At 43.1% G+C, this 24,290-nt stretch overlaps 1 protein-coding gene across 9 annotated transcripts in view; it reads left to right on the top strand.

Moving 5' to 3' along the window:
- LARGE1 (LARGE xylosyl- and glucuronyltransferase 1) overlaps positions 1 to 17,520 on the top strand; it is a 290,753-nt gene extending 273,233 nt beyond the window's left edge. For 8 of the 9 annotated variants that reach the window (XM_054192882.1, XM_054192875.1, XM_054192866.1 and 5 more), the window contains 2 exons: positions 2,526 to 2,721; positions 6,952 to 17,520. In XM_054192882.1, coding sequence (XP_054048857.1) covers positions 2,526 to 2,721; positions 6,952 to 7,149 — 394 coding nt within the window. In that variant the 3' untranslated portion in view covers positions 7,150 to 17,520. The remainder of the gene's footprint in view (positions 1 to 2,525; positions 2,722 to 6,951) is intronic. The other variant, XM_054192856.1, reaches the window with a different exon arrangement.
- The last annotated feature ends 6,770 nt before the right edge of the window (positions 17,521 to 24,290 follow it).

Below are 24,290 nucleotides of genomic sequence, written 5' to 3'. Positions count from 1 at the left end.
TTCACAATTTTCGCAAAGTTCTCCTGGGAGTCAGTGAGATTGAGCATGGCCTTGAAATTCAACATGTGTTAAAATCTTAAATGAGAAGGGCCTGAGCAGGAAAATTAGATTTATTCATTTGTCCTGTGAGATGCAAGACCGATACAGACTGAACCACTTCTCACAACTGCGTCACCAAGAGTAAAGCCCATTGGAAATGACTCACTGTTTTATGATAGCTTCCTCTACATGGACATCCATGTAACAGTGTCTGCATATCTTACTTTGCAATGCATTTCATGCAATGATCAGCCATTGGCCAACACCTAGCTTTGGCAGATGGTGTGTGTGTGTGTGTGTGTGTGTGTACATATATATGTAGACCCATATATATTGTGTGTACAGATATGTATGTAATCCTGAACTCTTGCAATTCTTGTTTCCAGTCTAATTATTCCTTTATAATTAGTGTGTGCACACCTCATTTGAACATCCTGTACTCATTTTCCTCTTTGTCCCGACTTTAACCATCCTTTTGTCTTCCTCTTTCCCTCCACTCACATCAGTCACTCTGAAGAGGCAAGTAGATCATCTCTGGTATTATTTTGTTTGGTACAGTCAGGTCTATTCCTCCTCTCTGCTTTGTTTTGTCTCTCCAAATCTCTTCGTTGTCCCTTCCCAATTATTATTTTTTCCTGCTGGCCAGCTCTCTCGACTCACAGAGGTTATACTTGAGCTGCTGTAACTGCTTACACTGATATCCCCAAAAAAGGTGGAAAGAAATTGATAGTTTTTATGGTCAGTGTCCTGTTCCCTCCCTGTTTAAATCAGTGGGAGAGTGTTACTAGAACAACATCATCGTTTGACTGCTTCTCTGCAGGAATCTCTCAATTAACCAAAGTTTGTATGGGGCTTTGAAGATACAAATCACTTCTTAAGTGTTTAGTAGTCATTATTATTATCATAATTAATTTCAAAATGCTGGAGGTAGGATTTTAGAAGATACAGCATCCTCCACAATCCCATATCATTTTAAACCCCACATTATGATTGTATTTTTTTCCAGCATAGATAGCTGCCCATTAGTGACTGGGTAGGTTACACACTCATTTCCAAGAGAGACCAAGAAAAGGGATAGGCTTTTTGGAGACGATTACAAAGGGCACTGAGGACTGTAAGCATCTTTGTGAATCTGGCACTGATTTCTTATAATCTCTAGAGAAATAATTCACTGACAGTTTTTTTTTAATACTGAAGGGCTGTGTTTTTGCAGGTCTCCAAGTCAGATATCTGAAAGCAATGCAACATGTCTGCAGTTTAGAAATGCAGCCTTCGAAGGACCATGCATTACTGGGTCCTTCAAAGGACCCGGTGTTATCCTAATACTTCTATCCTCCTGCACTGCCCCTGAACAAGAACACCTCTCTGTTCTTCCTATTACAAACCATTCAAATATACAGTCTAGGTGAAAACTCCGAGGGTGTGATTTTACATCCCTGTTTTTAGCAATGGCTCGCAATGTTATGAGAATTTCTAGGTTTGAAGCATTACCTCAGGTCCTAATTCTGCAAATATTTAATGCTCAAATCCCTTCGCTTTCAGCACATGAGTCATCCCTGTGAATTCAATGCACCTTATGTTACAGACTGGCAGGATGTTTGTTTTGTCCCTTCTGTTACACATCTCAGAGCGTTGTAATACAGATGGCCTGCTATGCCTTTGTTTCGTTATTTAATCTATGAATCTGCAGAAAGAGCCTGTCTCATTGATTTTCGGAAGGGTGTAAGAAGAATAAGTGGGCGAGAGAGTCATTGACCCTGGTACTAATGGGGTAGATTCAAGCTGTGCTTGGAAAAGACCTGCTGTGACCTAAACAAGATTAACGAAGTATAAAAGGATCTTTTTCTGTAAATCAGATTGATTACCTTACTGAGGATCACATGGGTACGCCCCACAATGTAGGAAGTACAGCAGAAAGCCTTTATGTAATATTTTACTTATTAATTTAATTATGCACTTTGGCTCCTGCCATAATAATAACAGTAATTAATAAAACGGAACATCTATCCAGAGCTGCAGGTGTCTCTCATAGAAATTATAAAATTGCATATAAAACAGATCGTGAATGTCACTGTGATGAAGAAATAGCTAATTTTAGGGACCTTATTTGAGCTACGGAATTTCACACTGATTTTAGAGCACTGATACAGCCGCTTGGTTGCTAGGAACGAGGCACAGCACTTTGTAGTGCAGATGAACTGTCTGTGTACCTTGTAATTGTTTCTCACATTACCGTTAGGTAGTGTTTTCACACTATCCTTCACCAGCTAGATGTGTTTAAGCATTGAGCACATAGAGGCTCTGGGAAGCGTGCTGGAAATAGTCCTAGAAATTGCGTCCGATATGTCCTGAAAATGATGATGTGAACTGTAAGCTAATGGCCTTATTTTTGAGCATTTCATCTAACAAGTAACATTTTGTTGCCTCGCCAAGGTGCATTCTATCTAATTGCCTCCCCACGTCCCTGCCATTTATTTCTGTTTAAGGTATCACGTCTGGACGAAAGGGCATGCGCCAACGAACTTTGCCAAGTGGCGAACAGCCACCACCCCTTACCGCGTTGAGTGGGAAGCAGACTTTGAGCCATACGTTGTTGTGAGGAAGGACTGCCCGGAGTACGACAGGCGGTTTGTTGGATTTGGCTGGAACAAAGTAGCTCACATCATGGAACTGGATGCGCAGGTGAGGAGATGGCGCCTGCATTTCTCACCCAGGGCTGGGCAGCAGGGTTGTTAAATGAAATCTGTGTTCTGTAGAAAGGCTTCAGGCTTTGCATCGCCAAAGGGCTCATTTGGCCTTACTGAGCTCCTAAATGAGTGCCTCTTGAGTTGGGAACACTCAGTTTAGTCCTTGTCAAGCATTAAAAGGAGAACTGAGTCTGAGTTAGTTTATTTGTCAGTTGTTGTCTCGCAGTAGCACAATCCCAGCAGTGTGCCTGAGCATTGCAGCATTTGTTGCCAGTCTCATCACCTACTAGGGGTTCTATAGAGCTATCTGGAAGTTTTTCAGTTAAACAGAGGTTGGGGAGTCCCAAATGCTAATTTAGAATTCAAAAAGCAATCTTAATTTGAATCCAAGGCAAGCATCTTCAATTTCTGGCCTGGATTTACAGCGCATCTCTGCAAAGCCAAGGATTTTGCATTTCCAAAGTCTCTGGCTGTGGAGCAGACTCTAGAGGATCCAGGTACTTGATCCTTGGGCTACCTACTTCTTGGATATGTGACTTGGGGCGGTGCTTCTGGGCAGAATAAGTAAGGATAAGGGTGCAGAGAAAGCTCGAGAGTCCCAGACTGGCACTAGAGCTCTCAGAGCTGCCAAGATCCCTGCCACCAACCTAGATCTTAGAGGCTGGCAGTGGCTATGGCTCTGTGGGAGCCCAGCGCTGCTGCTTACTGAAATGGCAGCGTTTGCATCTCCCTGCTGTTCTTGGATGTCGAGCTAACCACTGTGCTAATCAGCAGGGTCTGGGTCATGGCATTTCTTTTTAGTTTGGGTTTGTTTGTTTTTTTTCAGTTTGGTTTCAGTCCCAGTTTTTGAACTAGCAGCGTTTCAGGCTAACCAAAATCCATGGGGTTTGGCCATCTGTATCCTCCAATGCTAGTTTCTGCTATGGATCTGGATTATAGCTGATCTTTCTCTGCCCACCTCTTACCAGTTTATGTGAAGCAGAGTGGCACAGGGCATGCAGCAAGTTACTGGGAGATTGTGTCTCTGGGTTGTGGGCTACAGTGTGTTTGTGTGCAGGCACATATGTGGGAGGGATATTTTCTACTTCTGCCTACAAAACCACATGGTCACCTTGGGCTGGCAGCCACTTGCCCTCTGTTTGCAAAAGGGCATTCCCGACAAATTTGCACTTTCTTATGTTGAGAAAAAATTATTACAGACTAGAAAAAAAATTGTCCCTTATATTATCGTTAATAATAATGCTTGGCTCTGCTATAGCACTTTAATTTTCCAGTGCACTTTCCAAACACTAATCAATTAACCATCAGTTGTGGAGAGTGCCAGTGTAATGATTTATTATTTGTTAATCTGGGTAACAAGGCTTATGTTCCCACTGGCAGCTCTCATCTAGCACTCACGGTTTAACTCTTCTGTGCAGAGACGTGCGCCCAGCATACAGATTCACACATAGGAAATGGGAACATTTTTCACTTGATCATAGCACAGGTACTTTAAATGGCCAGTGGGTTGGAACTAACTCTGGGGAATTGTTTTTCTCACTCTTCTAGCCTTAAAAAAAATCTCACGTTGAAAAGAAGTTTCATTTTCATCTGTAGCAACATGGGTATTGGCCTGTTCTCCCACAAAATCAGCCTGGAGGGAACATGGGATCACACAGCTACCTTCCCATATGACATTCCTCTGCTTTGGAGTGTCCGCAGATGAGGTTGCGGCCAGCTGCTTCGTTGACTTCATTACCAGCAGGCAGAGCAGCTTCTCAACTGAATTATTTCACTGCTCCTCACAACTGCAGTGTCTGTCAAGAGAGCTGTTTGAGGCTCCTTACCATGGGCCTGTGCCACTACCGTCCTTCAGAGCAGCCCACTGTGTGGGGATAATCGTCATTATTATTCTGGGGGCATGCAGATGTCCACTGGGCTGGATGCTGTACAAATACGTAGATAATGACAGTCTCCGTCTAAAGAATTGATAACCTGTGAGGCAGGGACAGAGGTTCCTGCAAGTGCGTTGCTTTCTCAACAGACATTTCCTTATAGTAGAGATGGGCCATTAGGAAACCTTTCCCTGCCCTTCCAGTGACTGTTGAACCAGACTCTGAACAATCCTTTTTCCAGGACCCCAGCCCAGCATCTTTCAAAGGGACTTATTAGCAGCAGACTAGTAAGTTTTTGGAAGACTTTACGTGCCTGAAGGCCTTTCAGAGGGATGGGAGCACCGCTGTGCTGAACAGTTTACGCTGCGGAGCATAGACGGTCCCTGACCTGCAGGATTACAGACTTGAGATGCAAACAGAGAACAACGAAAAGATTGTACGAGGGGAAGGTATCTTCTTCTGCAGCTTCCGCCTTTAGTTTTAGGGTCCCACAGAGACGTAGTTTGAAGTTTATTGGCTTTTCTCACTCCATCATGCCAGCCTTTGTTTTTGCATTTGGTTCCCCTTTAGTTCTAAGTCTCTTCCAGCTAAATGAGTTCTGCCTGTAAGCATCAGATTATTTTGCTCTGGTTGTACATTTGTCACCCCAAACAGAAGCTCAGAGGGGCCCGTTCCCGTGTATGACAGCATTGTGATTTGGCACAAAGATTTACCACTTTAACAGTGCTTGGCAGGGAGCAGGCATTCCCATGAGGAAGGAGCAGCCATACAGCTGCATCTGCACCTAGCTGTCCAACACATCCTACTGTTCCACAGGAGTCTCCGGGACAGCACTGCAGCCTCAGCTACACTTTGGGCTGACCAATACCACTGCCTGAGTTGGGAAATCGATCCACATAGCGTTCTGATCACTTCTTTCCATTTTATTTGGGCTTCACTTCGGACTGTGTTGCGCAAACACTTGGTTTCTGGTAGCATTGTAACCCAGCAGTTTTCAGTCTTTTCCAGGCTGATGATATTTTGTTAGGTGAGGAAAGATTTATAGGTGAAGCATTCATGTTTTTTAGCACTAGTGCATTCTCTCCCATAAATCTCTTTCCTGAAGAAAATGTTTTTGGAATACTCTGCCTCTGTGCTGCAGATACTCTGTGTCTCCGCACAAACTACTAAATCTAGAACTGATGGGACTTTGCAAACCATTTGTGCACCATTTCTTTGAAAGCCAGCATGCTCTGTGGCTATTCCTTCCTTGCCCACTGTCTTCTGCGGATATGGTCAATGAGTCAATACAGCAACAGTTGTAAATAGAAACAGTGTGAGGAAATTTGCCTGTGGAGTCTTTGAAGTTTCTTTGTCATTTGCATCCTACACAAGTCATATTTTTTGAAATTTCATATGAAAAAAGAGGTAGCGTCCTAGTAGGTAGGGTACTTCACTTGGCTACAGAATACTGAGGTTCACGTCCCTTTTCTGCCCATCTCCTTCTGGTTCTTGCCATTACCTGGTTCTTGCTCATCCTGCAGTAGACCTTCTAGCTTGTCTAAGAATCAGTCGTTGTCTAGCTTTGCTCTAATGATCATATATTTAATTATAAAAATGGAACAAATCTAACAGGAATAATTGAGACTTAAATGAACCATCATTTTTTAACAACAAAAGTTGTCGGAGAACTTGGTCAGATATAAATAAAGGGAGTTAGTGAAGTAGTTTTAGAGGAGAGAGGGAATTAGCACAGTATCTCATACTTTGTGAAGGAGAACTTAATTTGCATAAAACCTTCTCAAAGCATATGGAACCAGCAGGTCCATTTTCACACGTCGCCTATAAAAGATCTCATATTCTCACCTCATTTCAGGTTTATAAATAGTTCGGGACAGTTTTGTCGCTGTAAGTATCTTAGTACACAGGCAAAGCAGCATTATGTAGCGCAATGGATACCTCTGTAAATATAGCTTATTCCAGCATCCCAAGCGAGAAAAATTGTAGGGGCAAAAGCATGCTTTTGCAGGGACACTTGAGATTCATGCTGTGTGCAAGAGTTGGTTGCAAGCACACTACTGCCAAATCTGTGCTGCAGACATGGCTTCAGGCATGACTTTTGTACTGTTGCCCCATCATTTGGCTTATATGGAGTAAAACATTTTAAAAGGGAAAGTCGATCTTGCATAAAAGCAAGAAAAAGCAACTTTAAAGATAAGAAGGCTCATTTGGCATATCTGTATGGGTTTGTTGTTTTTGAGACCCACACTGCCCTGTCACATGATGGACCATGTTTGGCGGTGGAGGTGCGGGAGAGATGCATTGCAAGAGGGCTCAGGAACACCCTCACAGCCGGTGTCTTTCTCCCCCAGGAGTACGAGTTCACGGTGCTGCCCAACGCCTACATGATCCACATGCCGCACGCCCCCAGCTTCGACATCACCAAGTTTCGCTCCAACAAGCAATACCGCATCTGTCTCAAGACCCTGAAGGAGGAATTCCAGCAGGATATGTCGCGCCACTACGGCTTTGCAGCCCTCAAGTATCTCACGGCAGAGAACAACAGCTAGCACAACGGAGCCCGTGTGCGGGGAACAGGGACACCGGAGGGAGGAGCCACTCAACGTTTGGGGCCCGGTCTTCAAACTTCAGACTGAGAAACACTTTCTGTTTTTATATCATACCCGGCAGTTCTAACAGTAGAAATTTGAAGTGACATGTCTTCGGACTATGCTCATCCGCCCCTGCCCTGACTACCCCCGGCCTTTCAGCTTTAGCATTCGTGAGGTGTCAGCGAGATGGGGCCGGCCACGCGCCCGCCGAGCCGCCGGAGGTGGGGACTGGGCAGGGCTGGGAATGCACTCTGCTCTCCTACCTGCAGAGCAAAGACAGACCTTCAGAATATAGGATTTCATGTTGCTATTTAATAATTTGACATGCTTTTTATCTGTAAAGGAAGATCTTCGGGTCGCTGTCCTGTGAATTTCAAATCTGCACTACTCTAAAAGGGAACTTTTTGCCTGTGAACTTTCACAGGGGCCCTGTTAACATGGATGACCTTGTTAATGCAGGATGAGCCAAAGGTCTGAATTAGCCTTGAAAATGAAGGGGACGCTTATACAATACTGCACTCCAGAGAAGGTGTGTTACTGGTTTAGGTGTATACATGATATTGGTTGGTCTTTTATTCTCAAAATAGTTGTTTTATCAGGAAAACCCCCTATATCCCACCCTGCCTTTTCCCAAGTCCTAAATGCTGCTCCTTTCCTTGCCAAGGAAATGTCTCCCTTGTGTTTCTTTCCCATCTTCAGTTCTGGTGGTCCAGTAAAGAAGATCAGTAGTTCTGCCAGAAAGTGAACAAAACGTGTCAGTGTAAGGTCTGTTTTCACCAGAGCAACTTGTTCTTGTGTGTCTTGTCAAATAAAGGGCCTGGCTGTAACTCTTTATCTTTTTTAGGCAAGAATTGGATTTTGCCTATAAGGCACGTTGTGGGGGGGGATATTGATTTGTAGGCTCATTTCAGTACATGCCCGTCCGTGAAGGTATTGGGCCTTGGGCTTTAAGCGGACTTCTTTGCTGAACAGGGAATATAAACGTGACAACTAGTAGCCTTGGTGCTCTCCTGCTGCCTGCTGCAAGGTCTCAGAACTACTTCGTTAAAGGAGTTTATAATTAAAAGGAGCAGAACTGTTAGGAATAAACTCCTCATTCGAGGGGGAGAAAAGAATGTGTTGGGAATCTGAGTGTGAGTGTTTGCTTGAACGTGGGCTGGTCAAGTTCACAACTTCGGTACACACAGGAGTATGCTGGAGGGCGGACAGGAAACATAACAAGCAAAATGCAGAAAACAAGACACTGGACTTTTTACCATTTTCTTTATTCTTCAGTATTAATGTTGTGTTTACATGGGATGAAAAGATGAGATTTAATGCACTACCCCTTGCAGGGCTATTTGTAATTTCTGTTGCAATGTTAATAGAGAAAGCAGAAACAACTCCGTGAGAAATGCATCTGTCTCCCTACCCCAGATCCCCATATAACCACGCGTACCAATACCACTGCCTGAGTTGGGAAATGGATCCACATTGCGTTCTCCTCACTTTTTCCCCATCTTGTTTTTCAGCCACTGGACCTTCTACTTTTCTCCCCACCCCGTCCCTCTAGAGCTTGGTTTTATTTCTAACTTGACATTTCGTGAGAGCTTTCTGTTACGGTGGAAACCACGCGGTTAAACCAGACATTTAAACTACAAATATCAGTTCATCATGCTGTGTATATATAAGAAAAGCCAAAAAAGGCAACATCTTTGACAAGAAATAAAAAGGGGTGGGAGGCTATGTGTAATTTTTACTTTTTCCCCTGGGAGTGTTGGCTGCATAAGAATACATCACTGCATAATTTTCCAGAGCGCTTTTCTTCTGTTCTTAATGGGTTTATGTAAAGATTTACATAAAAAGCTGTGAAGAGATGGGAAGAAGTGAAATGAGTGCTCAGTCCTAGCTGAGATATAATTTTTTTAAAAAAACCCAAAATCTTAACTCCCCGAGTCCCGTATTACTCACCATTAAGGGCCCAGGTCCCATTGAGGCGAAGAACCCTGCAGCACAGAGTGCTGTTGATTAGCTGATGTGCAGACAGATATCAAAAGCTGATCCTAAGAGAGGCTAACACTGGTTGTACGTACCTAAAATCTCCAGTCAGATCTTCACTGTGGCCACCATTATGTTTCATCTATATTAAAAACTTTCATTTCCAGATGTACATTTCTCCTTGGCTTAACAATGTTGCCCAAGGATGGACTGGATTGTCCCGCAGCAACATAACCTGTAGCACGGATCTGTACGTTGTTTGGATGTGCCATTGTCAACATGAACATTATTCCCTCCTTGGTGGTCGTGAGATGCGGATGGGGGAGCAGGGAGGTAATCATTTGCTACTTGCCTGTCTGCACAGCGAGTCATGGGACCTCCTGGGTAGCCTTAGGTGTGCTGGCTGGTGTCACCAGCTCAAAGATTGGTAGTAAGTTCAAAGAGCCCCCTTTTTTTTTCCCCTTGTAGACACTGTACTGACTTGTATCTGTCATGTCATGTTTGTCTTTGTGTTTCATAATTTGGGAGGTGTGGGGCTTGGGGTTTTTTAACACATTTCAGCCAATTTACATGATAGAAAATTAGGATTACATACCTGTCTGTAATTGCCAGGGCTCCTCCAACACCGTGAAAAAACCACCACCAACAACAGAAATCCCCAACTCAGCTATAACACTGTCTTCCAGTCCTCTGCTGTAGTAGGTATTTGCTAGCAACTTTGTTACTTAATTCTCAGTTTTCTCCTGAAGTCTTCAAGAAATATCAGATAAACCTGGTGACTTAATGCCTTTGATTTATTGATTTGTTCCACCAACTTCTCTCTTGAGTCTTCAGTCTATGACTTCTCCTTATCTTTGATATTTGGAAAGTGTGAGTCTCTCATTTAGATATCACTCCAGCACCCTCTCTGGTGAAGACTGATGCAAATAAATCATTTAGATTCTTGGCAATGTCCTTATTGTCTTTAATTGTTTCTTCTACTTACTGTTTGGGGTGGCCTACCAGTTATCTCCGGTTTTCTGGTTTTGATGTACTGAGCAAATGTGTATTTTCAGTTTTAACTTCCTTCTATTTGCTCTTCAAATTCACTCTTAGCTTGCTCAAACTCCGTCTTAACTATTACATACCTTCCTTTCAGCTTTACAAAGTTTTGATTTCCATTCTTTGAAGGTTTCTTATTTGGCCTGAATAACTTCTACAATTTCCAATTTAGTCATACCAGCATTTCCTTGTCCTTGTCTTCCATTTATCTAAGGGAATACCATACTCCATGGCTATTTATAAGCCCTTTCTGGTTTTAATCTGAGGATTTCATTTTTTCTTTTTATTTGGGGCCACTGATTCTTTATTTAAAAGGAAAAAGGGTTTTTTGTTTTAAAATTTTTATATCAAATATCACCCCAGTAGATTTCAGGAGTTTGTATTTTCCTCTTTAGCATTCCTAATGATAACCTTATGCTAGTCAAGGGATCAGAAATAAAATCCTACAAAGTTCTTTTGTTCTTCTAATTTGGGCTCTTATCTTGACACATTTTGTTCTGTGTCTCCATTTTCCCCCTCCACTCCAAGACATTGATGCATGTGAGTCACTGCAAACTTTTCAGCCCCGTAAGCCCTTTCCACCACCAGAGCCAGAACTGTGTATTTCCCAGCACCTTCTGACATCCCACCACATTTCAGACATCATTATTATTCCAAATAATAATCTGCTGGCTGGCACACAATCCTCCTATTTTTGTTTTCATGCTTCTCCCTTTGATATAACAGGCTTTGCAAGTTTAAGTTTTGGGCAAAGCACTTCCCTTTATTTAATGCCTTATTGCAACTCTCTAAGATGTTGCCATGATTTCTCCCCGTTGTCACAGTGTATACCTTCAAATGTTTGGCTGTCAGTTTCTGGCTAAGAGTCATCTACTGTTTGCCTACCTGGCAGACCTAGAAAATGTCTTTGTTTATCCAAATAGTCCTTAATATCTATCAGATTTTTTTTCCAAGTCCTACTTTCAGTAATTCCTTCCAGCCTTGCCTATTTCCTGTTTGAGTCTCCTGTTTCCACTTCATAATTTTCAATTTTTATTTTTTTTGTAATCATCATCTTGGACTCAGTAATATAAAGAAATTAGCAGCTGTACCTGCAGTTCCATCATTTTTGTTGGACTAACTATCAGATATGCTTGCATTATTCCTGAAGTACTCGGTTTTTACCTGGTAGGCTTCACGTGGTTTGTATGTAAATTGTAAACTGTGTTTTCCTTTTACTGTGACAAGTGGAGGCACTTTGTAGTGTTACTTGCAGTAGCCGTTGCAGCAGAGTAAACCCTGTGTTAGAAGGAAAAGTGCAAAAAAAAACCTTGTCAGAATTGTAGCTACTGTTTCTCTCCACAGGGGAAAATAAGGCCCTAGCACAGCTGAACAGTTTCATAAATGCCCTGCACAAAACACATTGCACATTATTTTCTGGTAGGTATAATCGTACATCGTCCAATTAAATATGAAAAATACATTTTTAATGTTCTCATTTTTACATGCAATTCTATCCGGAAGATAATGCATTTCCTTCTGTGTCGTGCCAGTTTCCCCCATTACTCCAGCCTGCCTAATAGCCCCATCTGTTTTTGGCTGAGAAAGATTAATGACCGGCAGCACTGGGAGTCCTGGCAAATCAGCAGAGATATTACTCTTAGGCATTGCACAGGACATTCCTTCCTCCTCTGCCAGATCCTCTATGGGTGTTCCTCAGGTTTCAGGGCAGCAACAGCAAAAGCTTCCACAGCAAGCTCAGGAAGTGGGGTGAGCATCATTAGTTATGGACTTCAACGAGGTCTAATACATTAGGTGGTGGGGGTGCAAACAAAAGAATGTATCATTGTTAGCTCAAAAAATATTTCAGTTTTAGGAAAAGAAAGCAGCTAAGTTTCTGCAACTTCAGTAAGTGAGACTGGAAAAAAGAAGTCACTAGCAGACAATGGCAGCCAGTAACCTAGCATTTCCACTGTAGTATTGAAAATGCAGAGGCAGTGAGAGCTAAATGAAGTCATTTTTACAGTAGTAATTCATAATGTATATTTAGACGGTATGTTTATCTTCAAACACACAGGTGAATTGGGGATTGTTTGAGGATTGTTACTTTGGTTGACAATATAAAATCAAGTTTGGAAAAGCTTCTGGCTGCGCACAGCAAATTATGGCTCAGGAAATGCTTACAAACCACCTGGATTTAGAAATAGCTCGCTTTTATAGGAATTTGTTTTCATCAGTAGTTCTATACTCCCAAAACAAGACACAAAGTCCTTGAGAACTTCAAAAGGAGCTTTGTACGTGTCAGTTGGCTAGAACATTTTCCTCTCATGAGCACTTGGGATTTGGGGTTTGTTTGCTCTGCAGAGTAGAATTGTTATGATCAGTTGAAAAAATAATCTGGGAATTAGAAAGCCAGCCAAATATTTATTTCTGTGATGGGTCATATGAATGTATTTGTCCAGACGTGTTAATGGGTACTGCAACGGAAGTGTTGGCTCACTGAGGTTGTCAGGATGCAAAAGATCTGAAACACAGGCTAAGAGCTTAGTATCTTTTCAGTCATTCTGTGCTATAGTTTCCCCTCAGAGGATGAGAACAGCTTCCTGTCTCCCAGATAATTACTGTTTCTGCAGGGTTAAAATGTCCTGAACCTCTGCCACATGGATTCATGGGAAGTTACTGTGCAGGTGACAAAGGCTGCATTTGAGCTCCATGGTCCATTGCCATGAGATACAAGATTTCAATCCAAAAGAAATAGTTCTGACCTGGGGGTAATTCTCCGATCAGGCGCCTAGACACCGCTCTCACCAAATATATTTGAGAAGAGGTCCCCAATCACGTGAGGCCAAGTAATTCAAGCCAAGCTAAGCCTATTCCTCAGTATTATGGCAACATAACTCTCAGACAATGGATGTGTGAATTTTCAACATTAACCATTATAACACAAGACTCCTGCTAAGGCTGTAAAATCAGTCATGTGAAAGTTAGACAGTCTGAAATTTCAAGTTGCTGGTGGAGCTGGTGATTTGCTCATACAACTTCTTTCTGTCCCCTGGCACATATGTAATAGCACATAGTCTCTACACAATCATTTTCTGGGTTTTTTTTTTTAGAGAACTCCTCTTTCATTCTGTGCACAGAGTGGATGGTACTCAGGGAGTGAAGCAGGTGGGTGATGCTTCTTTTTACTTTTGCTCTTACTGAGCTTTGCATAATATGATAGCTGCCTTGATTCTGAGCAAAGCCAGATTTTTTTTTCTTTTTTTTTTTCCAAAGGATAGGTTTAAGCTGTGATTTAGGAAAATCAATTATCCCCCATGCTCTCGGGCTTTCTGAGCAGAACGCCTGCCGTTCTGTTCTACAGGCTTTTCTTGTATGGAGGGATCCTATGGAGCTGATGGAAATTACACACTCAGAGGCCTTGTAGCGCTCACCCCCCAACCTATGAATGCTAACAGCTGAACATGCAAGAGTGATGAATCCCAGCTCTGCCCAAGCATGTCTGCTGCCCCTTTGGGAGCACTCTAAAGGCTATCGGCACAGTCTGTCAGGTAAGCAGTGAAAAGATGGAGTAAATAATTGGGGCGGCATGAGGGGTTTGTTTTAAGTAGCCAAATTTCTAGAGGAATGAGGAAGGCAAAAGCATTCTGAGGTCCCTCAGAAGATCCATTCGTAGGGTCTGTGGGTTCAACTAAGCTCATTCTTGGCATTTCTTATCCAGCACTGGCCAGTGTGGCCCACCTGTAGTAAATTCTGTGAGTTGTAAAATTCATGAAAGTCAGCACAGAGATTAAACCATTTTCAACTCAAAGATGTTTAATTTGTCTCAATTCTTTGGATTCCCACATTGCTCCTTTGGTTCTCATTAGAAAAAGAAAGAAAAAAAAAAAGGTATAGCCGCTTGATAACAGTAGGAGTCTGACTATCCACCCTTTTTAAATTGTCAGCACTGGGTCAATGGTTGGGGAAAGCTGGAGTTAGCGAGGCTCGCAGAATTTCTTCTTTTGATCTGCCTGTGGAGGTGTTGTTCCAGCGGTGCTCTCCAGCAACGTTACAAGTTAAGGAAAACCTATCCAATGCTGATTGATCCATGAACTCTTCATCCAGTCAGAACTAACCAGCAGCAGCAGGAAGGAAGCTGCACCGCTGTCTGCTTTGAGCTTTTTTAGATGGCAGTAGTGAGTTCTGTATGAAATCTATTATTTTGATGACAGACTTTGCTGAGCTTTTCTGCATTTTAGGTGTATACTCGCCGTGAGTGACAGAGGCCCCTTGGGGTCTGGAAGAGATGGGACTCGGCAGTTTGCTGGTTCAGAATGAGAGCAAGAGATGCGTGTATTTTCCCTCAACACCTTGCCCAGTGTTTAGTAATTATATTAGCACCAATTAATCCAGCTGGCTTGAAACTCAGTGTTCAGGCTGGGCAGTAAGCGTCTGCTGTCTGTGTTGATAAGAGAACAGACAGATGAACAAAATGATGCCTTCTGCCCATAACATCAGTGAATATTGCCATACTGGTTCAGATGGCTTATGGAGAGTTTACATCTTTTACTTTTCACTGTTAGGGTTTATTCAAAGAACAGCAAAGACAATCCAAAAAACGATGCGTTCTGTTAAGGACCCACAAGGATTAACATTGATGGAATTTTATCAATGCAGAATTAGGTTAACCTGCCAGCTTTTTTCATGAATGCAGAGAATACAGGCACTTTTTGTGATGACACTTCATACAGCAAAACAAGTGCATGTAATATAAGCAACTCTCTGACCCAAATATTTTATAATTTTTGTTGCTTTCATTTCCATTTTCATATGTGAAACTAACAGTTTGCAAGACTTTTTGTTTTCTTAAGCTGATACAGCTTTCTTCTGCATCAGTCAGACTTGCAAACATTGCAGCGTTGTCTGGGGTGAAGAACAGAACCGAGAGGTTTTTGAGATGTCCTCAGCACCACTTCAGTACAGAGCCCAGGGGGATATTCTTTGCTTTGTGCTATCACAGGTTTTATTTCTATCTTAGCAATGTCTCTTCCAGGAAGTACGAAAGACCACTGGCTTGTACTATACCACCGCATGAGTTCATTGCTAAAGCAATATCAACACACTATGTTTCTGGCATGGCACCTGGGGCTCCACACAAATTTCTTCTGCAAGGGTTTTTTCCAATTTTAATCTTCAAGCCTGAGAGAAAATTCAGCGATTTGAAGCTGTAAGAATGGGATTACTATGCTTTGTTTTATTTTTAACATATTCATATTATTCAAACTTTTCTGTCCACCACACCCATATATCTTCCAGAAAAAAAAACCAAACTGTTTTGAGACAAAGACAGTCATTGCAAGCAATCAACAACTGAAATCAACAGCATTTATGAAGATGAGTATCCTACTCAAGCCATAAGTTTTAGCACAAGTTTCTACAATTTACAAATTTGCTACTATTTCTGTAGGGCTCAATTTTAGGATCCTTCCTCAGCCAGCTCTTTTTTTTCCACTTTTTCCACTTTTTCTCCACATTCCCAACCCGCTGCACCCCTAAATCCATGTTTCTACCAGCCTTAGATAGGTGTTAGCAGATATTTTAAAGACAGTATAGCCATTATCCAGAGTGTCGAAGTGTGGTTATAACCGTTAGGTAGAAAAAGACATCTCTTCATTGCTGGCTCCCTTAAACCAGCAAGGACTCATTTAAAAAATAAGAGAAAAACAAATACTCGGGCTGCTGGGGGAGAGGAGAGCGAGAGACTTAGGCCTTTAATACTGTTAATGCCAAAACAAGATCAGGTTGCTTAGGACCTGACACATTACTGCAAGTTGTTAGCCATGCGTAAGGTGGTGATGGTGACTATGTGTGGCTCTGGAAGAAGCAATTACTTTTGAAGACTCGACGTAGATCATTTGGTTTGAGGCCATAGGTTTTGCATTTCCTATGCATTTGAATTGCCTTTCACAAAGCCGTCTCCCAGTAGCATGGTTCCCAATGGACAAGCACTGACTAGTGTAACAAGTCTATAAACACTACCTTTTCTTCTAAACTCACTGTAGGTCATCTTGGCATCACTTACTCTGTTTCTCCACCCTACAGCAGAGGGTCCAAAACTTGAAGAAAGATGGCACCAAAGTGATCTAAATACCAAATGTACATTGCAATGCCAGAATCCCTACGTTTTTAGGTGCCCAGCTGGAAGCATTCAGGCCCAAACTCATCCCATGAAACTTGGCAGCTGTCTGAGACCCATTACGGTAGAGTTAGTCCCTCTGGTTTCCTTTGATAATCAATGGAGTAAGCGGGACTTCTGCAGAGAGCATTTGTGTTCACCGGAGCCCCTACATCACCCTTTGCTCTCTGACTGGCAGAAAAGGTTACAGTGCTGATGGTCTCCCCTCGGGTGGCTCAGGTGTACACCTCCCCAAAGTAACATGGGACAAATCTGGGCCAGTGAGCATCACTTTTAGAGCTACCACCTACTCATTTAAGATTGCAGGTGTCAAAATCCCCTGGAAATTTAGCAGTAAGTGCTACAAGGCCATATACTCAATATTAGCTGACAAACTTGAAAACAACAATCTATATGATGGAAAACGTGTGGGTAGATCAGCCATGGGAGGGGAGTGATTTGTGTACTCCAGAGGCTGTGATACGCGTTGTGACAGACAGCGTGTGCTAACAGCCAGGAAAGCACTCCTTTTCAGCACAAAGCTGTGGGCTTCATAATGTAGGTTAAGATATTACCCCTGGCATTGCTGGTCAGGATGTGGAACGTTCGTTGTGCTGTATTATCACTGTGTAGCTCTGCCGAGAGCAGCGGCAGCATTTGCAGTGTGTCAGCCACCACTTTTCCAAAAATGCAGGTAAGAAATCCATGAGAAAGAAGGGGAAAAAAAAAAACAAAACCGAAACAACTGCAGCCTTTCACATGTCTTTTTTCTTATGAGTCAAACCTCATTCTTTTTCTGTCATGACCAAGGTGATTCTACATTCTCCAGGGGAAAATCGGGCTATGGCAACCTTTAGGGTGAACCACGCATGAAACAAGGCTTTTTGCAAGGCTTGTGGCACTGAAGGGTTTTGAATCTTCAACTCACCACCCTGTCAGTACATTACCTGACTGGCTGGAACTAACACTGAACTCTTTTGTTTCTCTCCCCAGGTTGGGGAAAGATCCTTAAGTAACATTTCAGGAAAGAAAAAAGAAAAATGTGTCTTCTTTCCTTCTGCTGCCCCATCGCCCAAACGCCTCCCCTCCAGAGCTAGACTGAGGCAACTTGCATTTAACACAAACCATTTAGTTTACGTGTATGCTTCAGTCCATGTGTAAGTTTTCTAGGTGACAATTTTATCGGGGAAAATGCTGTTTAGATTGTGTGTGCAAAATAAATGGCTTGTAAATATTTAAAAAAAAAAAAAAGGTTAATTTTCAGTTGTGCAATAAAATTGTGAAATAATCCTCTCAATTCTTTTCCAGTGTCTGACTTGACATGTGCTGGCTTTGGGAGCATACCGGCTGTTGTTGCTTCAGATGAAAACAAAAAAAGACAGGTCATGGACTGTTTTGTTTTCATCTTTAAGCTTTTTATTACTTTTTAATTTTGCATTGTCATCCCCTTTAATCTGGTGTATTCCCCCAACCCGAGTTCAATCAGGCACGTTAGAACAAGGCTGTTCCCACTGAAGACAGGTGAGTCCTTATCTGCTCAGAGTTAATCATGTGTTTATCTGCTTTACTTGACCTTGACCTTCTTCCTGCTGTTGTCTTTCTGTAATCAAAGACAAGACTTTGGCAGATGGGGAGAGTTCATTCAGTTCATATTTAAGTAAGACAACAAGCAGATGGATACTCTACAAGGAATGACACCTCAACAACACCACGGAAGAAAACCCAGCTAACAGGTTAGTATTGCAAATGCTTTATCTGCTGGCAGAAGCATGGATTTTACATTATATAGGAGTTCTTCTCTTGATAATAGAAAAAAACTATGCAAAAAAGAGAAGCCTTCACTTTAGTATTAATTAATTTTCAGGTGCTCAGAGCTGCAGTTGCACCTCCCATAATCTCACTTCTGAGTGCACCTCCCCTAGTTTCACTCCTGAGGCTTCTCTGCAGAACTTCGTTATCGAGAAAAGAGATGGGGACAAGAGTGGGAAGACAGATCAGCTACATAATCCTTTGGAGTTTCTTCTGGTCTTTTTTTTTTTTAACCAAAATTCAAAGTGGAGTCTGCTATAAAAGTGTGTTTGCTGGGGATGACAGCACAGAATTTACATTTGTAGGGACATCATAAAGAATAAGATGTCCCTGGATGTAAGGTATGGAGCCTCTCTCAAAGATCAAACAGAATACAAACAAAAACTCCTCCAAGTCGGGACACTAGCTGAATTTCTTGTTTTTCAGATGATTACAAAATCAAATGGATTTTATGTGGTGCAGGAACAGGCTGGGAGTCCAAAAAGAGTTAGAAAGGGAGAGCTTTGGATTCACTATCCAAATCATAAACACTTGGAAAAGTATATATACATATAAATAGGTAGAAAAAGAATTCACAGAAAAGGAAGATGAAGGGCTGGAAATGTAGAAGTGGGAGTTTTGTAAGCTGAACTCTGCAATCATTGGAGAGAAAGAAAAAACCTGCAGGTGTAACTCCCTTAAATTCCCTGACTTTGCAGCAGGGCAAAGCTGACTTGCACTGGGAAATGAATGATTGAGCAGGTGCAAGAAGTGAATGGCATTAACTGTGTAAATAGCAGCTGATTTCCAATAGTCAGGCTCCCAGAAGGGACCCTTTGCCTATGCCATTGCCATATTGCCCACAACCTTTCCTATCCATCCACCTCTGACAAATTAGTAATAAAGAACAGAGCTTCCTTTAGGATTTATGTCAAATATTAATGCTCCAGGACAGATGCAGTAGGGAGGATTACGATATGTTTACCCTGGGATCAAAAGTTAACGTTTCATCAAAAGGGGGCGAGTTGAGTTCCCAAGACTGAAGTAATGATGGGGCATTACCCACTTCTGCACCAACTCCCCTCCAGGCTCTCTGCATGATTCCCGGCGGTCTTTGTGTAACCACATTCACCTTCAAGCTGCTTTAAAAGAAAAGTTAGAGAGTGACCAGATCATACGGACAGTTGTGGGACACGTGTGCGCGTTTGCTGCCTCAGGGTATCTTACGCAGCTCAAGAGCCAGGTGTTAGTCAGGCTGGAGATGTTGATGAGAGTTCTGCCACAGATTTAGCCATTAAAATGGCATAAAAGAGGGTTATCTGTCTCCCTAGTTTGCTACTTAAGTTTCTGTCTCAGGTTTCCACAGACCAAATCTGGCTACCACTCCTTCACTTCCCTATATATCACACAAAAGCACAGGCTACAATTTCTCTCCTTTGTCTCCCCAAATTATGCCTCAAGAATAACTCCTCCATGACGATAGTATGAATCACATGCCCCGTATGGTCAATGTAGCTGTAAGGTATCCAGTGTCTGTCAGGAAAAGAACAATCAAAATCTAATTCACATGTCAACATTTGAATTTCATAGCCCAGGCACGGGGAGACTCTGAAAACTTTAGTCTTGGTAATTTTGTATTTGAACATAAATAAAAGCAGAGCATATACATAGCAAAGCCAAAAAGGGGGTGGCAGTTGTACTAACCCAAAATACTGCCTGTGGTGAAACCTGTGGCATCAGCTGGTCACTAAATAGCCTTTGTATACTGGGAGAGAAAGAGCATTTTGCTGACATTCAGCCCCCAGTTTGGCTCCAGAGCTGGCAATTTCAGGTGTTAAGCAGCAGCAACCTCTCAGAGCTCTCGTTTGAGGCTTTTGCTGATACAGCTTCTTCGTTTATGTTGGGTTCTGATTTTGAAGGTTAATTTTGCAATTATAAGTGCCGTACACATTTTTTTAAGCAAAAGACAGTATTTTGAAGTGGCCACCAGGGATAGGGAGGAACAACTCTAATGGGTTCAATTCATGCTCTGCTTCAGGGCATAACAACAGCTCTTAGAGGCAATTGTTCCTCTTTCCTGAGAACTGCATAAGTAAGTGTGAGATGTCCATATACAGTGCCTTTTCTTTTATCATGCCCTTGGATTATTCTTTCTCTTGAGGACTCACGTGTATTTCTTGCTGAGAATACCTCATTCATGTTGTTTTCAGGAAGACCCCACCTGTTTCCACACTGTTAGTCTCAGCGCTGCTCCTGAGAGAGCCAAGTCCTTGGCCCTTCTTCAGCTGCTTGAACTCTTTCTCAGTGCTGGGGGAGCACAGGTGCACACCCACATACCTGCTCATTGTCTGCTCAGCTTGAGCAATGTTTGCAGCAAGTGGGAAACCTTTACTTAGGTTTGTCGTAAAGAAATTGGGAGATCTGTACTACTGCTACATCTTCCTGATGTGTCATTTTGGAATAATCCAGGGGAATTTTGTAAAGTCAGGTTTGTCCATCACGGTTACCTGGACAAACCATTAGGAAGCTTTAAGGAACAAAGCAATATCCAGACACTCACAGACAAACCTCTTATTCAGATTGCAGGCTGATCGCACGTCTGTTAATGACCCAGAATGTTGTTTGCCTTACATATTTGATAACTGCACCAGGATATTAAACTTGTAATATCCTGTAACTAATTCTTTGATTAATGTCCTATTTCCCTAAATAGGGTATTTGCCTCCTGGCATGCATGAAACATTAGTTGCCAGGACTTCAGGAGTTTTCTGTGTCAAGGCAGTTAGGGTTTTTTAGCAGCACTTGTCAGGTTGCTCAGTGGGGCTGTATCTGGGGTAGCGGGGATGGGGATGTGCAGTGGTCTCTTGTACGAGCACGTAGTCACGTGTTGTATGTCAGCTGGGTCGTGGGGCATCCAGAGATTATCTGCTTGTTTCCCAAGGCTGGGGGGATCCTTTACGCTTCAGTCTTGCCAGCAATCTCTTGCTGAGAAATCGTATGCAGCTCAAGTTTTGTTCTTTGCGTCTCTTGGGATATCGCCTGGATGGTCCTATATGGACGTCTTCAGAGGCTTCTGCAAGAAAACTCAGTCCTCAAAGGCTCAGCTAAAGGAAGGCAAACATGAGATGCTCCACTAACATATATCATTCAGCTCGGTTCCCAAATGATTTTAATAGGGGAATAAGCATCTCGGCTCAGAAGGCTGCCACACTGCTCCATCAAACAGCAGAGACAGCTTTCAAGGACCAGAAATGTCACTTCATAATAACAGCATTTATTTATTTATCTATTAAGATTTAAAAAAACAAAGCAAAACAAAACAAACAACACTGCCTGTTCTCAAGCCTTAAGTAAGGCTCCCCCTTGGAGCTCAGTTCCTGTTTTAGTCACACTGTCTTCAGCCTTTCTTCACTTCTCTTTGTATTTTTCCATTATGTAGTGGCTCTTCAGGTAGTGAGGCTGTGTGCTTTCATATGGGTAGGCTGGAAGCCTGCAAACCACAGGACACTTCAAGCGTGGGGAGAAGAACTGCCATGGCAAATTCCTTCTTGCTCCCTATATGCTAGTGCCCTCACAGAGGTGATTTTTGCACAATGTCCCTCTGAGGTGCTGCAGGCTGGCAGAGAGTATGGGAAATCTCAGGCTGTTTCAGTGAGGCTCGGTGGTTTCCTTGGGGTTTCTCAGAAGGGAGGGAGCAGAAACACAAATCTGTGTCAGTGTGTCCCCACACAGTGAGCCCGTAAACGCAGCATTGTCATGCTTTTGCTTTCCAGCATAGCAGGGGTGTTTGGTACTGTACGTTGAAGCAGTTCATGGATCAGAGCTTTCTTCTCTGTCAGGGAAGAAAGACGTTCCTTGTTACAGGAATGTCTGCCTATGCATGGTCTGACTTGTTCTTGTTGTGTTCCCCCGGCAGAGAGGCTACGTTTATTCTGAGCAATAGAAACAATCCACCAGTGCAACTCATTCCAGTTAGGCACGAGGCATAGGACCTTAACTTTAAACGTCCCTTAAAATAACAACAGGATGTTTAATGTTTGGCTGGAGCCTGTAAAAGTCCTTCTGCCGCAGTGCTACACCTTCTCCCCTCAGCTCCAACAAAACCCATCAGAGGGCTGGCAGTTTTTGTGCCCTTCCCAACACAGCGTGGAGCAGTCACAGCCCTAACCCTGAGCTGGGTGACTGCTCCCTTCAAGTCTCTGGCTGTCAGGAAAGGCAGGAACCATGAGCTGGGGGACCCTCGCAGCTCGGTGTCTCAAGTTTGGAGGTTATTTATCGCACCTGAATCTTTGTGAAATGTTTGTTTCATGAGAAACAGATTTAAATTGGATGGTTCATTGATTTGATTAAGAAAAGTGATTAGTATGGCAGCGAAAACTTGTTAGTCAAAGATTTTTAACCCAGCTGTTCCTGTGGAAGAAAAGAAAAAAATCAGATGGGATTTTACTGCTGATTCCATCACTCAGTGCACTTTGCTTTACAAGCTGTTGCAAAGCTAAAGGCACAGGAGCTAGAGTATTTGGTTATTGAAAGGGAAAATATTTCAGCCTGCATCACACCTCAGCTTGACTTTGACTAGAAGAGAAAGGTGCAGGGCTTGATATGTGCATGTATTGGGACGAGGTGAGAAATGTGTGACTGGATCCCTCCTTTTGGGGCAGGGCTGCCATGCCAAATTTTCTGTCTCTTTTTGATTGAGGGCAAAGGAGGAAGGCAGAGGTCTGCTGTCTGTCAGGATGGAAGTACTGTGAGGCCTTTGTAGGCACTTTCCTTCCTGTAACTACCCCAACTGTGGAGTTCAGGAGGTGGGATGAAGATGAGAAGCAAATACTGAAGCTCTACACCAAAGACTGTAATACTAGTGTCCCCTGAACATCCATCCTCCGTGTACATAGAGTCTGGTGATGTAGGAAAGGAGCTTAGCCCATTTTAGAACTGAGTTATCTGAAGTAGGTTGAGGTTAACTGGCTTGTAAATGTGTCAGTAACGAAAAAGAAAACAAAACCCTAAACAACTAGCTGAAATGTCTCAGTTATACTAAAATCCATATTTGACATAGGTGAAGGGTTCCTAAACGTTATCATCTCCACGCTGTTATACAGGGAAAAAAAGGGCTTTACCAATGGATTATTAAGATCCTTCAGCCTGGTTACTTTCTCTTTACTGTACAGAAGACACTGTGGAGAAAGGTAGGGAAATGGGAGGAAGGAAACTGGTAAGGGCCTTGTACCGCACCCTCACGAGACACCTGGGGGTAGGAAGTCCCTGTTCGCGTGTGCCAGCCTCTACTGAGAGGCTGGTGCAATGAAGTGGTTAAAGGTTCGTACTTCACCTGGAGGCCAGGAAGGAGTGGAGTAATGCAGGGGTCTTTCCTGGCACTGCCCTGTTTAACAACATCTTTATCAGTGACTTGGAGGAGGTGACAAGGTGCATATTCATCATGTTCACAAGTGACACAAAGCTGGTGATGGCAGCTGGGCGGGTCAATACAATGGTGGGCAGGGTGGCCGTCCAGCAGGACCTAGACAGGCTGAGGGCATGGGCTAACAGAAAGCTGCTGAAATTCAACAAGAACAAGTGCCAAGTGGTGCAGCTGGGAAGGAAGAGCCTGGTGCAGCAACCCAGGCTGGGACTGCCTGCCCAGGGGACAGCTCTGTTGAAAAGACCCCGGGGGCCGTGGTGAGCAGTGAGCTGAGCATGAAACACCAGCGACCCGTGGCATTCTGACTGGATGGCCTCCAGCCTCCTGGGCTGTATCAGCGGCAGCACAGCCAACGAGGCCAAGGGAAGGGATCATCCCACTCTACACAGAAGTCAAGAAGCCACATCTGAGATAGTGCATACAGTTTTGGGCCTGGACATTGATAAACTGGAGTGAATTCAGGGGAAGGCCTCCAAACTGATTAGGGACTGGAGCTCTTGCTCTGTGAGGAGCAGGTGAGGAGGCTGTCCTTGCTCATTTTGGAGAAGGGAAGTCTTTGGGGGGACCTAACCACAGCCCCCTGTGTCTAGAAGGTTACAAAGAAGATGGAACCAGACTTTTCACAGTAGTGCATAGCCTCTATGGAAGCTACGCCAACTCATCCAACCAACAGAAAAATTCCTGCAATCACACACCCGTCACAGCCCTGCTCTGCCCAAGCACCTGCCTGAATTG

Source organism: Rissa tridactyla, chromosome 1 (assembly GCF_028500815.1).
Source record: "Rissa tridactyla isolate bRisTri1 chromosome 1, bRisTri1.patW.cur.20221130, whole genome shotgun sequence".
Classification (NCBI taxonomy): domain Eukaryota; kingdom Metazoa; phylum Chordata; class Aves; order Charadriiformes; family Laridae; genus Rissa; species Rissa tridactyla.
This window is presented reverse-complemented; position numbering and strand designations above follow the sequence as displayed.